A 15,009-nucleotide genomic window follows, 5' to 3' on the forward strand; every position below is an offset into this window, starting at 1 on the left:
GACGGCTTTAACATTTTCTAAATTCATGGGTGGGAAGGGGGAGGTTTCTCAGGTAAGAGGTGGAGCCAGTGCTGCTGGTTCCCATTCCTGTGCACACAGCTATAATCACAAGTGCCACCACTGAGGGATATACATTGGGGTAGGAAGGGAGAATATCAGCAGTGTTTTGGGTATGTTCTTTCAAATTGGGGTATCTTAAGAAAATACTTAGAATGACCAAAATCGTGTTACAAAACATCCAAATGAATTTCATTTGATACCTTTTCTTCATTTGCTGCCATCAAAGACTCCATAGCTTTTTTCATTTTTTGTACTTCAATATCTGAAAAGAACATAACATCAAATCAGAAGTCATCTAACATGTGTGACAATGACAAAAAGTTACTCTTCAGACTGAAATGTTTTAAGGTAAAGATGTTAATAACTTGTTTTGTTTGTTCGTTTGTTTAAAAAAGGGGAAGCACATTTAACACACATTTTCTCTTCTAGGTAAAATCTGAAAAATGAGCACCTTCTATGTCCCCTGAACAGTCGCAATTCCAGAAAGAAAACAATGAGGGCATGTGAGAGTTAACCACCCTCTCTCTGAGCAACAACATCCTCAAGAGAACACTGAAGATGAAGTTTGAGTGCTATAACAACAAAACTGTGAAGTTTTTAGGAAAAAAAAAGCCTATAAAGCAGTGGATGAAAGCAATGAACGGTGTACATAATGACAAAAGCAGAGAAAATGGCATTTAGCTGTAACCAAGATGGAGGCACAATGGTAAAGCCTGATGGAATGTGATATTTACATGAGTAGTCATGCTAAGTTGGTGGCAGTCTCCATACAGAAGGATAATAAGTACTTTGCTTCATCTATAAACTTCATTTCCAACACTATTTTAAAACAGACTTTAAAACCTAAAAGCCAAAGAAAGTTGAATGTGATTTTCCGTAAATTCTGAAATTCAAATACGAAAGCATGTTACTTTAATAAAAAACAAATATTTTAAAGATTAAGAGAGTCCTCCCAAAATGAAACCACAAATTAAAAATTGAAACTGAGCACAAATAATCAGCTAAAGTTGCTTGCTTCTGAGGAAAAAAAAATACTACATAAGATAATTTGGTGTGTCATTCAGCACGGACATGACGTTTTCAATTAAGGTGTATCTTTTAGGAACTGCCCCCACCTCTTTTTTAAGGTACATTCCCTTGACTGAAGGATTCCATGTCTGGAGGCAGGATCTCATCAAGGATTTATTTCATGTTGCATTAAATAATTCAGGCTTCATTAATCAGCCTGGAAATTATCTCTTTTGTAACAGCAAAACGGTATAGGGTATATTCAGAGAAGCAAGTGTCTACAGTCCTGTTGTCATCAAGTCGTTTCCAACTCATAGGGACCCTACAGGACAGAGGAGAACTGCTCCATGGGGTTTCCAAGGCTGTAAATCTTTATGGAAGCAGACTGCCACATCTTTCTTCCATGGAGCAACTGGTGGGTTTGAACCACCGACCTTCTGGTTAGCAGCTGAGCGCTTAACTACTGCACCACCAGGACCTCTTTTTAGCATCTATTGTAGACTTCAGCAAACAGTGGGGTTTAAAACATTGAAAAGCAAAAGCAAAGTTCACGCTGATCTTTTAGTGACGGTAAACCTTAAGAACGGTGGGTTTTCATAAGAATATAAATACTATCTTCTCCTCTGACCCTGTACCTCCTGGACCACAGAGAAAATGTTTTCTCACCTCCACCATTCTAAGTGCCCTGTTGTATCCCGTGGAACAAAAGGGCTGAAACAGACAAAATCAGCATAATCACCTTTCGCTCCTTGTTTTTACTGTGTCTTTGCTTACCCTCTGTTTTATATACTCTAAAGAAATGGAGGGCTTATCGATGAAGCAACTTTACATCTTTGGTGAAAGAAATGTTTTAAAACACATGCAAAGAGCAGTCAAAGTAGTAATTTTGATGAATGTAAAGGCCGGTGGAAAGACACCAAAAACCTTACTTTTTTCTTTCAGCTTCTTTTTAAAATTTTCATCTGTACAGGAAAACCCATCGAATTGGCAGTTAGCATATATTACAACAAGAAATAATATTTTAAAAGCACTATTATTTAGTCTCCATTTACCTATAAAAAAAGGGACTCTAATATCATAAGGACTGAAATGTATGCACTATTTTGAGGCTTTAGGACTGGTTCTACAACAAACAATGCTCTGTGTGAGGCTAGAAAGAGAATCCAACATAATTAATCATTAGACCTGAATTCTAGTACTATTTGTGTGACTTCATCTTTCTGAACACAGATTTTCTTGTATTAAAATTAGGCCTGTGGAGTACAGACAGTCTCCTGGTTACCAACAGCAGATTTACAGAAAACTTGTACTTAAGAACGAGCTGCCATAAAGCCTATTATATTCAAATTTTGAGTTAAATAAATATAACGGTTTGTGATAACAAATGGCAAGCACTACTTTGTGACGCTCATGAAAACACTGTGTGGTTTGGAAGTGTTTCTTAAGTGTTTTAAACCAAACCTGTTGCCATCAGGTGGATTTCTGACTCATAGTGACCCTATAGGACAGAGTAGAACTGCCACACAGGGCTTCCAAGGAACGGCTGGTCCAAGGAACGGCTGGTGGATTCGAACTGCTTGCCTTTTTGGTTAGCAGCTGTAGTACTTAACCACTACACCCCCAGGGTTTCCTTTATTTGCATAGAAAGGTAAAATCTGTACTAAGACAAACATTTGACTGGGGCTAAATATGCATCTGTTCCCACTTATCTACAAATCTGACTTAACGACAGACTTAAGAGCGGATCTCATTTGTAACCCAGGTACTGCCTATACAAGTGCTTCTTATACTATATTTGATGAAAAACCAGTTATTGCGTTTTTTTTTGTTTGTTTGTTTTTTACATTTCCATCACACTATATTTGGTGAAACCAATTGTTGTTGTTTTGGCTTTTTTACATTTGTTATATATCTGGTGAAGATCCAGTTGTTCTGTTTTGAATTCCTGTCGCAGTCTGACACATGGTCCTCCTGTATGTGACTAGAACACAGCTTATGCCACATTCAGCTCACCGCTCAAGTTCAACAGCACTGAGCTGGTCTATCTTCTCAGCAAGATAAGTACACTGACCATGCAGTTAGATGCTATGGCAATATCAGATTTCCATGAAGATACTAAACACTTGCTTTCAAACTCCTATGCATAGCAACAAACAGTTCATGACTGGAACCCAGTCCCCGGACCACACTTTGAGTAGCACTACTCCAATATACCCTCTAGCCTACAAGTCTCATGATTCTATTTTATTCTTCAAGTCCTCAAAATATGACCTGTTTCTGGATGTCCCTTAAGAACACATAATTCTACATCTGCCAAAATATAGGGGAAGAATCCATGTATCTCAATGAATTGAGTTTTCTGATTAATAGGGAGTTGTGATACCTACAGATATATAACATCCTAGAACCAAGACAGACTTTAGAGGTAGTTTAATTCAAGTCCTTCATTATACAGATAATGTTACTAATTTTCACATCATAAAAAATGTATGAATGCCACACTAAATGTAATTTGTTGTTTTGGATGAGTCTTAAGTGCCTCTGGTATCTTGTAGTGTCACAGTCCCAAACATTTATAACCACAAAGAAAGGCTGAATTCTACCTAGTATTGTCAGACATTACATGCATTATATTTCCAAATAAAATTTATAAAACACATTTCATTCCAGTTATTTTATATTAAATATATCCTACTTTACTAGCAACTCCAGTCCATATAATATTCAAAACAAACCTCCTCAATTATGGAAAAAAGTCTGGATACATTCATACATTTTTCCGAAAACGTAGTCTCTTTTTGTTTTCTAAAAGGTTGAGGGCTCAATCTATGGTAAGAAATTTTTATTGATTTTCCAAAGACTATGAGTGTTCTCTCATAAGGATAGGATAACCCACTCCAACCCACTGCCGTCGGGTCAATTCTGACTCATAGCGACCCTACAGGACAGAGTAGAACTGCCCCGAAGAGTTTCCAAGGAGTGCCTGGAGGATTCAAACTGCAAACCTCTTGGTTAACAGCCATAGCACTTAACCACTATGCCACAGGATAGGTTTCTGAATTTCTTATTTTGTATTGTCTCAAGTTCAGTTCAGAGGGAAACAATCTTGGGGCATAGTAGTGATTTTTATAGCTCTTTTTGACACTCCTTGTATTGCCATTAGGACAGGCACACTCTAACGACGAAAAGTTAAAATTCAGTACTCTAAAATGGACACCCAAAAAAGTACAGACTTGTCCTTCCTCGGCTGCTGACAGGGAAGTTAATGGATTCTCAATCACAGTAAATAGTTTCAGAGGATTCCCCGTGGACCTGGGCCTAGATGGCTTCTGTTACCCTTCCCTTTCTTTGATGTTAACATTGCACATTGATTAACATCAGATTATCTGATAGATCTCCAAGGATTTTAGCAAAATAAGGCAGCAAACGTGAAATAAATACGCTTACCTCTATCAAGAATTTCGATCCCTTCTCCTTTCATCTTGCAAACCAATTTTTCTTGGAGCCTTTTTACTTCAGATTCCTTCTCTGCCAGTTGTTCTTTCAGAGATGCCAATTCATCCTACAAATTATAAAATCACTTGAAAATAGTACTTTATGTCTAAAAAGGAATTTTCAGAGAGCATATAAGCTCGTTTAAATCAATAATTAGTTTTCGAAGAATGAAACAAAATCTACAAGAATTTAGACACACTCCAGAAATCAGACAGTGGTAATGATAAGCAAGACAATAAAAGTCCAACTTATAATAATTATGAAACAGTTCTTACAAATTTATTTGTGACAAATAAAAAAAAAGAAAAACCTCGTAAAATGTAATTGGGAGTAAGACAGCTCTAAGGTTTGAATATTATGTTAAATGGAAAACCTGGCCAAGATAATGAAGGAAGATAATCAAATTAGATGTTCGGTGTCATAAAAGTAAAATAAAATGCAAATTGGAGTCTATGTTAACACTTGTTTGAGCATTTCAAGATGGTGCTCATGCTCCCTGGGCAAGCACAGAGCTTAATTAGTGGGTGAGTTAGCAAGCCAGCAACAACTTTAGCCAAATCATGGGACTAAGTAATTTACTCTAGTTACAACAATAAAGAACAAACTCTCTTCTAACAATTGAAAAAAAAAAATTTAGAAAACAGATATTTAAGCTCTATGTTATCTTTTTTTAACCATGTAACTGTTAAAGATTCTAAGCCCAATGTTTTATCTATTTACTAATGTTTAATTATTCAGTTTCATTTTGGCAAAGAATTTCTACCTAGCTTTTGCAAATTTAAGCTATGTAGGTTGTAATACAAAAAAGAAAAAAAAATGGAGCTATGCAAGGCTAATAAACGCAGGTTTATATTCAACAACTCATTTTATTTTCAGAGTCTCTAAAGCTATTTATCACTTTTAGCAGCATGAGAAGATGTAGCTCTCCAATGAAGCTAGAAAGCCGGCCTTATAATTTTCATTTACTTTCAGGTAGGAGTGGACACCAAGTACAAGACATTTGCACTAGCATTGGCAGGAAGTACAGCTGTGTTCTCTGAACTGGGCTGCCTCTAAGCAGTGACTTCTGTTCCCTGCATGATAGAGTTAACTGCTGTACACATCTACCTTCAAGAAAGTCCTGAAGGAAGAAAGCACTCTCTACTGTTGATAGAAAACAGAATTCTTTCATAGGTGAACTTTTACAATTATTTCACCATGCTTGGTCTCCTGTTGTCTAAGATAGTTAGATTTAATTTGTAAACTAATACTTTTATTTTACCTGTTTATTATTTTTCACTGATTATTCCATACATTTCTGAAAATAGTAGGGATCACACTGTCCCTATAACCAGCTTTAAACACATTTTGAAGAAACAGGTGACACACATACAAAATGAATGCCCATGCTACGGAAAACACCATCACAGCAAAACAACACAAGGTAGAGAGCAACAGGCCATGAGCCCCATCACCCAGGGTCTACTACACCTTCAGTGACTCCCATTTTTGTTCCATCCGCTGCTTTTCATACTGCATCTGACCCACCTTGATTTTCATGCTAGAAAGTTTGGCCATTAAAGACTGGTAGAGAGACAGAAGAGATAAAGAAAACTACAGGTAGAAAAAGATAAGCTACATAACGAAGAAAATAGTTTTAGTTTATAAAAGAGGTTAGATAACTCAGAGAAATGACAGGTTATGCTCCGTCAGATTAGTTAGGCCCTGGTTTTTATTCAGAACTGTAGCATTAATGTTCAAGGAGGTTTCCAGCTTGGGGAAACACTTCATCCATTTGTACAATATGTTAGTTATCATATTAAAAAAGTAGAAAATAGATTTCATATATATTACTGATCATAGACAAGTGGTGAAGACATTTGTTTAGAAATTTTCATCCATGAGAAAACTTACTTTGGTTGATTTAAGCTTTTTTTCATACTGAAGTCTTTCACTGTCCATTTCGCTGACTCTCAGCCTCAGATCATTGATTTCCTGCATGAGCCCCTGTCCAAAAGGAAAACAAGGGAACACACTAGGAAAACGGATAAGCCAGTTGCCGTCAAGTGAATTCTGACCCATGGCCATCCCAGGTGTGTCAGAGTAGAACTGTGTTCCACAGACTTTTCAATGGCTGATTCTTTGGAAGTAGACTGCCAGGCCTTTCTTCTGAAGCACCTCTGGGTGAATTCGAGCCACCAACCTTTCAGTTAGCATCTTTAACCATTTGCACCACCCACAGCAGCTTGGAAATCTTAGAAAGTAAACGGCTTCTAGGGCTAAGGTTGCATTAATCAGATCAAATAAATGGAAATAAACATATCTCCTTGTTAGTCTAAGCATCTCTCCATTTAAAAATACTGCTTTAAATTCCCAATGCCTCTGTTCCACAGTGATGGACTAATGAAAAAGAAAAAGTGAGTATAATTTTTATGAAGAAAAGAAGCTGATCACTTCTTTCATTTGTCAGATATTTGTAGACTAAAAAGGACTACATGAATTCTATCTTTTAAAATAAACCACAGAAATTTTCTTTAATAAAGGTAGTTATTTTTATTGCTTCTTCAGTGCTGTATAACTATTAAAAAAAATTTTTTTTAATATAATTTCTTCCTCTACCTACAAAAACACAGATTGTTCAACCTAATCTGGGAGAAGGGAATGAAATTAAAGTCCCTGCAATCAGGTGTTCTCACCTTGAAGTGGATGAGGGCTCTGTAGTTTACAAACACATATTCAATATAACAATACAATTTTATATTTGGAAGACAAAAATAAAAGCATTCTTAATATCTTTATAATACAGTGTAACTAGACTTTTCTATCACCACTTTAAAAAATTAATTTGCTGATTAAATTTGATTAAATATTTTGAGAAATAGTGGCGTATTTTTTGTCTAGAGCTCAGAGTAGAAAAACGAAATTATAATGCTAAACAATACCAACTTCTCCAAAAGAGAAGCTCAAGTACTCTGTGAAGATGACTTCTTTTACCACAAGCCATGAAGGCCCCTTCAATGGTTAATGTGTTTATGCTTTTCTGCTTTACAAGACAAATTCATAGATTACAGAACAGACTTAAGTGAGAATGTCATGGAAAAAAAAAAAGTTTTATAAGAAATAAAACTTAGTTAACTAGAAATTGCCAAGTGTGATGATGTAAGCAAACAAAGGCTAGGAAAAGGGATATGCTTCCCCAGATGAATACACTTCCCAGAAAATCCATACACATTTCAATTGTGGTCTCTTGTAAAATGAGAAAAATATTAATTCTTACTTAGCATTATTATATAACAATTACTTATTAATAATCATACAATGTTTCAAACAGAGTAAACCTATTTCTCCTTTTTACGTATGAGGCAGAGAGCTCTTTGACATCATTCAATAACATTTAGTTGTGACTCCAATTCAAGTTCAAAGAAAAAGTCCCAGCTTCTCCCATTCATTTAAACTAATTATTCTTGCATACTACGAGTCCTCAGTGATCTTCCTTTATCAATCCTGTCATTTATACACACTTCTCACTTTCTCATTGTTAGGAAACAACTTTGAATTACTACTTGGTATTACTGTATTGTACCACTTCCTTTAGAAATAGTGGCAAATTTGCAGAGAAGAAGAAACAATGAAGAAAATGAAATTATAAAACAGGATAATTTTTCTATCAAAAAAAAAAAAAAGCCAAAAACAACTACCAATTATCTTTTGTGACAACACTTTCTATAGGAATCTAAATCTCCAACCTGAAAGAAATAGTAAGTTCCCATCATAACTCAAGCTGGAGAATTTGGAAATAGCCCCCTTAAGGTGAAACTTTTACAAACAGAATACAAGTTATTTCAACTACTTCTCAGCAAAAATACAGTCCTTTTTAAAAAGAAAATCCCTGTTCCCTTTTCCTTTTTCCTGTCAGAACTCTCTGGGCTTCTATAGTAACTCAGTTTTTTATGTCTGTGCTCTTGACCAGAAGGGGGCACTATTGAGTGATGCCAACCAACTTCCCACAGCAATTCCTAGGACAGGCAATCCTGAATCTTCCAATGTTTAAAGACTTTCTCCCACAATCTTTAGGAAATATCTTTACTTCTCCCTCACTCCAATATTTTCTTAGAAATTACTATCCAAATGATCTCAAATTCTAAGACAAAGTTAAAGGATTCTAGGTTCCTGAAATAGCCAGGCACTTTATTTCCTTTCATTAAGGGAAAAATAAGCATATTCAATTAGGTTTTAATTATTTACACATATAACATCACCAAGTTTATTTAAAATCCTATAGTCTGGGTAGGTGTATATTACCCTTTACCAACAGTGTTGAATATTTATTACAAAATTATCAGAGACTGAGTTTACTGGAAGTTTGACTATAAGATAATTTTGCATGTAACTGAAAACGCACGAGTGAAGTAAGAAAGGACTTGTTAAAAAAAATTGTATACAAAATCTAAGAAGGCTCGGTGGCACAATGGTTAAGCGCTCGGCTGCTAATCAAAAGGTCAGTGGTTTGAATCCACCAGCTGCTCCAAGGGAGAAAGATGTGGCAGTCAGCTTCCACAAACATTACAGCTTTGGAAACCCTATGGGGCAGTTCCGCTCTGTCATATAGGGTTGCTATGAGTTGGAATTGATGACAACGCATTTGGCTTTTGGTATATAAAAAGCTGAAGGGACAAAAATACTGTTCTGAGGTCTTAAAAAAAAATCATAAAACATTTAGTGCAATTTAATCCTAATGTTTGGTTAACATGTTATACCCAAATTAAACTAAGAGCTGTCGTGCACATTAAGACTTCCCCTGAACTTTGCATATATGATGTAGAAGGCCACTTCTTGATCCCCGTACACTGTAACTTCTTTCCCAGCAGCAGAACTAGCTCCACTGCCATGATTTCCACCTGTTGACTGAGTTCTGTTATTATATTTATAGCAACCGTGCGGTCAGGGAATGATAGGAGGGGAAAGAGGAAAATACTGGAACACACCATGAAAGAAAGCACAAAGACAAGAATTTTAAAGAAAATGGGTAACTTTCTAAATACTATTTTGAAAGCCCCAATCCCAATTCAATGAGAAACATGATTCATATAGATCACTGGCAAACAGCTTTAAGTTTAAAACCTGAACCAAGTTAGAGATTTCCTTTTGCTACTAAGAAAGCAAGACATATACCAAGACTTTCTACTGTAGTCAGATCTTTGACAGAAAATTTACTTTTGAAAACAGCAGGTAGATAAATGTCATTATCTTCAAATCCATACGAGCTTGCATACAATGGATAATATATGTAAAATACTTGGTATTATGATGGCATATAGTGGGCATGCAATAAATGTTTGAAATGAAGATAAAAAAAAAAAAACCCAAACCCATTGCCATCAGGTCAATTCCAGCTCATAGCAACCCTACAGAACAGAGCAGAAGCGCCCCATAGGGTTTCCAAGGAGCACCTTGGATTCAACCTGCTGACGTTTTGGTTAGCAGCCATAGCATTCAATCACTACACCACCAGGGTTTCTGAAATGAAGACAGAGGTGAAAAATAAGTAAATGATTTCCTCCTCCATCTCCTTCTTGCTACTCATTTTCTGACTCAGTATGACACTTCTCCATACAGCCCCACTTGAGAAAACAAAATAGAGAAAAGGAGGGCAGGAGGCCTCCGAAGTGAGGGAATTTCTGTTGTTGTTGTTGTTGTTGTTGTTAGGTGCTGCCAGGTCGGTTCTAAGTCATAGCGACCCTAAACGACAGGGTAGAACTGCCCCATTGGGTTTCCAAGGAGCGCCTGGTAGATTCGAACTGCCAGCCTTTTGGTTAGCAGCCGTAGCCCTTAACAACTACACCACCAGGGTTTCCAGGAATTTCTGTAGCTCTTTATATTTCATTTCAAATGATTAGATTTCAAATGGATAGTCTCTCCCCCTACACTAACAAAACAACAAAGTAGAAGACTTGGATTAACAATAAAATAGAGAGAGCAAACAATAAAGCTTATTTAGCCACTAAAAATAGTATTTCAAGTTGCAGAATTTATCCTGAATTTCATAAAAGTATAGTGAGTCTTGTTTATTTGTAATGATAAAGTTTTGTAATAGCCCCAAGGCAGAAGGCCAAATTAAATGACCTCTAAAAAAGCACTGTGATTTTACGATTAGATAACGTAAGCATATTCTCTATACCTATAACAAATGCCCACTTATTATACAGCAAATATCAGTGTACCTAAATAATACCTATTTGTAAAACAATGCCTTTAAGCTTATTATTTATAAAATTAGGAAAACCAGCATGGATAGATGGATAGATATAGATGGATAAATAGTTAAGTGGATGGACAGAGAGATAGATAGTAGTTTCAAATATCCTGAAGTCAAAAGCAAAGAGGACCTGAAGCACTTATTGATGAAGACCAAACACGTCATCAGTATCCAGCCTCCAGTACAGATTACACCTCAACATATAAAAAAAAAACAAAAATCCTTACAACTGGACCAATAAGCAACATCACGATAAACAGAGAAAAGACTGAAGTTATCAAGGATTTCATTGTACTTGGATCCACAATCAACACCCATTGAAGAAGCAGTCGAGAAATCAAAAGATGCATTGCATTGGGCAAATCTGCTGAAAAAGACCTCTTTAAAGTGTTAAAAAGCAAAGATGTCTTTTGAAGACTAAGGTATGCCTGACCCAAACCATGATGTTTTCAATCGCCTTATATGCATGTGAAAGCTGGACAATGAATAAGGAGGACAGAAGAAGGATTGATGCCTTTGAATTGTGGCATTGGTGAAGAATATTGAATAGACCATGGACCACCAAAAAAATGAACAAGTCTGTCTTGGAAGACGTACAACCAGAACGCTCTTTAGAAGCAAGGATGGTGAGACTGCATCTCACATACTTTGAACATGTTATCAGGAGGGATCAATCCCTGGAGAAGGACATCATTCTTGGTTAAGTAGAGGGTCAGTGAAAAAGAGTAAGACCCTCAATGAGGCAGACTGACACAGCGGCAGCAACAATGGGCTCAAGCATAGCAAGGACTGAGAGGACAGTACAGGACTGGGCAGTGTTTTGTTCTGTTGTACGCCGGGTTGCTATGAGTCGGAATTCACTTGATGGCACCTAACAATAACAACAAAGTCAAAAGTATTTCTAATGGTTAATGAAATGATTAATATTTCATATCAAAAGTCTCAAAATAAAAACTGCCATTAACATTTAGGTGATAAGTCAATATAACTAAAGTTTATTAAAAAGAAGCACAGATGTCGGTATATATTAATTAACTGCCATCCCTTCACACCTCCAAGGAATTTCAACTTTGCTCTAGGAATGTGTGTGTGTGTCTGAGAAAGAGAAAGATGGTATCACTTACCTCAGTGTCTCTGAACTTATCTTCATAATCCAATCTGTCCTTCTCTACAGCAGTAAGTTTTAACTTCAAGTTAGATATTTCAGCCATCAGGTCCAACTTCTGAGTTTCTAAAGATGTCCTGCTCAAAAGCTCCTGTTGAGAATTTAAGAGATACAATCAAAAGTTTCATTATAACCAGTCACATGTGGATTTGTCTGATTTATGACTGCAAAGTAGCAACTATCAAGTAGTGGGTAGAGTATAAACTCAAAAACTCAATGCCGTCAAGTCGATTACGACTCATAGCGACCCTACAGGACAGAGTAGAACTGCCCCATAGAGTTCCCAAGGAGCGCCTGGCAGATTCGAACTGCATAATTACTAAATATACATACTTTAACAAAAATATTAACTTTAGCTACCCTCATTTGAGCAGAACTAAACACATCTGTTTATTAGAGGAGACATATGCTACATAGATAAACATACATATATAAACCCTGTAAATCCTGAGACCCAGTAATGAAAATATTGATGATGATAATGATGGTACTATGTTTGCTATGTGCCAGGCACTGTTCTGGCATATATTAAGTGGTTCTATTCTCACAAGAATCTTACAAGGTAGTCCTATTAAACATATGAGGAAGCTAAAGAACACAGAGTTATTAAGAACTTACCAAAACTCACACGGCAAGTAAATGGCCAAGCAGGGATTCAAACCTAGGCAGTCTCACTCTAGTTTGTACTCTTATCATTATTGTTGTTAGCTGCTGTCAAGTTGGTCCCTGACTCATGGCGACTCCATGTGCTGCAGAGTAGAACTGCTCCACAGGGTTTTCTTGGCTATAATCTTTATGGAAGCAGTCTACCAGGCCTTTCTTCTGCAGAGCTACAGAGTGGGTTCCAACCACCAACCTTTAGGTTAGCAGCTGATCGGGAACTACTTGTGCCAGCCAGCCTTCTTCACGACATTGTAACGTTTCTCATATATGAGTACCATATGTACCTGTACGTGTATATGCATATGCATTAAGAGTTTTTTCCCAATAAAAAAGTCATATATGGTAATTATCTTTTTTTCGTAAATACAAAATACATGTGCTTGTGATGGAAAGAAAACCATACGAAAACAAAGAAAAAAATTAAATCACTCATACCCCTATTAATATTTTATTCCATGTTCTAATTACATAAACACTTGATGTTGTATGTATGCGTTTTGAGACACTGCCACTCTAGATTTCCACTTAAAAGGTGCCAGTCTAAGTGAATCATGAAATTTACCACTCTGTCAGAGCTAACACAACATACAAACGTAGCATCTTCAATAGTTCAGCAGGAAAATCCCACTCGGTGCCTGCTCATGTACATACCTGCTGCAGCATTTCTTCTGTGGCATTCAGCTTCTCTCTGTGCTCTTCAAGACAAAACTCCAAGTCTCGAATCTTCTCTCCCTGAGCCTCTACCTGGTCTGTTAACACACTTACCTACATTTAGAACAGAATCCTGCAGTGAGTTAGAAGGCATTTTGAGTCCCACTGCATACTTTATTTCTTTAAATAGAACAAAAATTGGAATAATCTAGTCACTTATTTGGTTGTAAGGACAAAAATGTGACAATTATTGAGAAGGCAGCAGCCCTTCACATTCTTATTTATATGTTGCTTTTTCATCTAAAGAACTCCTTTTCAGTGTTTACACAAATTACCTTTTTTGGGAGGGTGGGCAAGTTAAGAGAGGAAATGAAGTTAATGTTTGAAATGAAAATTGTCAAGGACTATTCAAATTTGAGGAGCCCTGGTGGTGCAGTGGAAGCATTTGGCTGCTAACCAAAAAGTCAGCAGTTCAAATCCACCAGCCACTCCTTAGAAACCCTGTGGGGCAGTTCTACTCTGTCCTCTGGGGTTGCTATGAGTCAAAATCGACTTGATGGCAACTGTGTAGTTTTTCTGGGTTCAAATTTGAAGCTTCAAGAAAAATAAAGAAAGAAACCCAGGGAATTCAAATCCCATGAGATCTTTTAAGAGCATGTTGTTTATAAGAATCTGTGCAAAGGTGTAACTCATAACACCCTAGTAGCCCATGAGAAGCCGTTGGGTTAGTTCTTTATCCTTGATATTTACTGAAGATTATTATGTTTTCCCCAAAAAGATCACCAGTCTACTAGCTATAATTTAGTTCATATATCTCAAAATATCAAAATAAAAATATTTGTCAAAAATTTAAAAACAGACCCTCAAACTCAGCCCCATAAGCAGGGTTTCATTCACAGTAGTGTTCTCTTTGGCCCATGGTATCATTTGAAAAATTGAAAAATTTAAAAAAATGTATGTATTTTTACAAAAACCTGATTTTCTAATATTAGAAAGTTTCAAATATTAGAAAATCAGATCAGATGCCATTATACCTGTATTCAAAATAGCCCTTGAAAAACTGAGGCTGATTGGGGGCTGCTCCCTCTAGACTAAGTGTGCATATGATCATTCGGCCACAGTCCCCAGCATTCCCTATTGTCTACAGATGGCCTGCTGCACTTATTCTGTTAACAGTCTGGTTTCTGTAAGCCCCAGAATTTGCCATTCCTGTTTAAAATAAAGTCCTTGTAATTATGTCAGTAGGAAAAATAAAAATTTGAACGTCACTTGCCTGAAGAACAAGGGATTCTTTATCATTTTCTAAACGTGCTAGCCTTTCTTGATACACATCTCCATTACCAGGTAGGTGTCCATTTGTCTGAAAAAGAAAATAATGTGCGTAAGGTTAACCCTCTTTAAAACTGATGTACTAAGAATAAATGATAATTGCATATGGTTTGAATCCAAGGAAGCTGAACTGAACACAGCAGTCACTGCCATTAGTAGTAAATATGAGAATGCAACTTGGTTCACTTACCTCAAAATAGTAAGACAGGCAGATAAGACATTTAGGAACATTTTCAACAAACTAACAATTTTTTATGAAGCAGAAAATAATAACCCAAAAGGAACAGTGGCTCTGATACTCTTCACTAACAGTAGATGCACATGCAAAGATATGCAAGTATATGGCCGGGGTGCAATGCTCCTATTTTCCTCAAGTGCTCACCACCACTACTTCAGGCTGAGG

General features: G+C 36.6%; 1 protein-coding gene across 10 annotated transcripts in view; it reads right to left on the reverse strand.

The window, feature by feature from the left end:
* The window catches only part of PPFIBP1 (PPFIA binding protein 1), a 211,604-nt gene that overhangs the window by 36,778 nt on the left and 159,817 nt on the right, over window positions 1-15,009 (reverse strand). For 8 of the 10 annotated variants that reach the window (XM_023555025.2, XM_023555018.2, XM_010595565.3 and 5 more), the window contains 7 exons: window positions 14,551-14,637; window positions 13,278-13,391; window positions 11,923-12,054; window positions 6,457-6,549; window positions 4,516-4,630; window positions 1,998-2,030; window positions 261-322 (listed from right to left, as the gene is read on the reverse strand). In XM_023555025.2, coding sequence (XP_023410793.1) covers window positions 261-322; window positions 1,998-2,030; window positions 4,516-4,630; window positions 6,457-6,549; window positions 11,923-12,054; window positions 13,278-13,391; window positions 14,551-14,637 — 636 coding nt within the window. The remainder of the gene's footprint in view (window positions 1-260; window positions 323-1,997; window positions 2,031-4,515; window positions 4,631-6,456; window positions 6,550-11,922; window positions 12,055-13,277; window positions 13,392-14,550; window positions 14,638-15,009) is intronic. The other 2 variants (XM_010595560.3, XM_010595550.3) reach the window with 1 other exon arrangement.

The sequence above is a fragment of the Loxodonta africana genome, chromosome 4, assembly GCF_030014295.1.
Source record: "Loxodonta africana isolate mLoxAfr1 chromosome 4, mLoxAfr1.hap2, whole genome shotgun sequence".
NCBI lineage: Eukaryota > Metazoa > Chordata > Mammalia > Proboscidea > Elephantidae > Loxodonta > Loxodonta africana.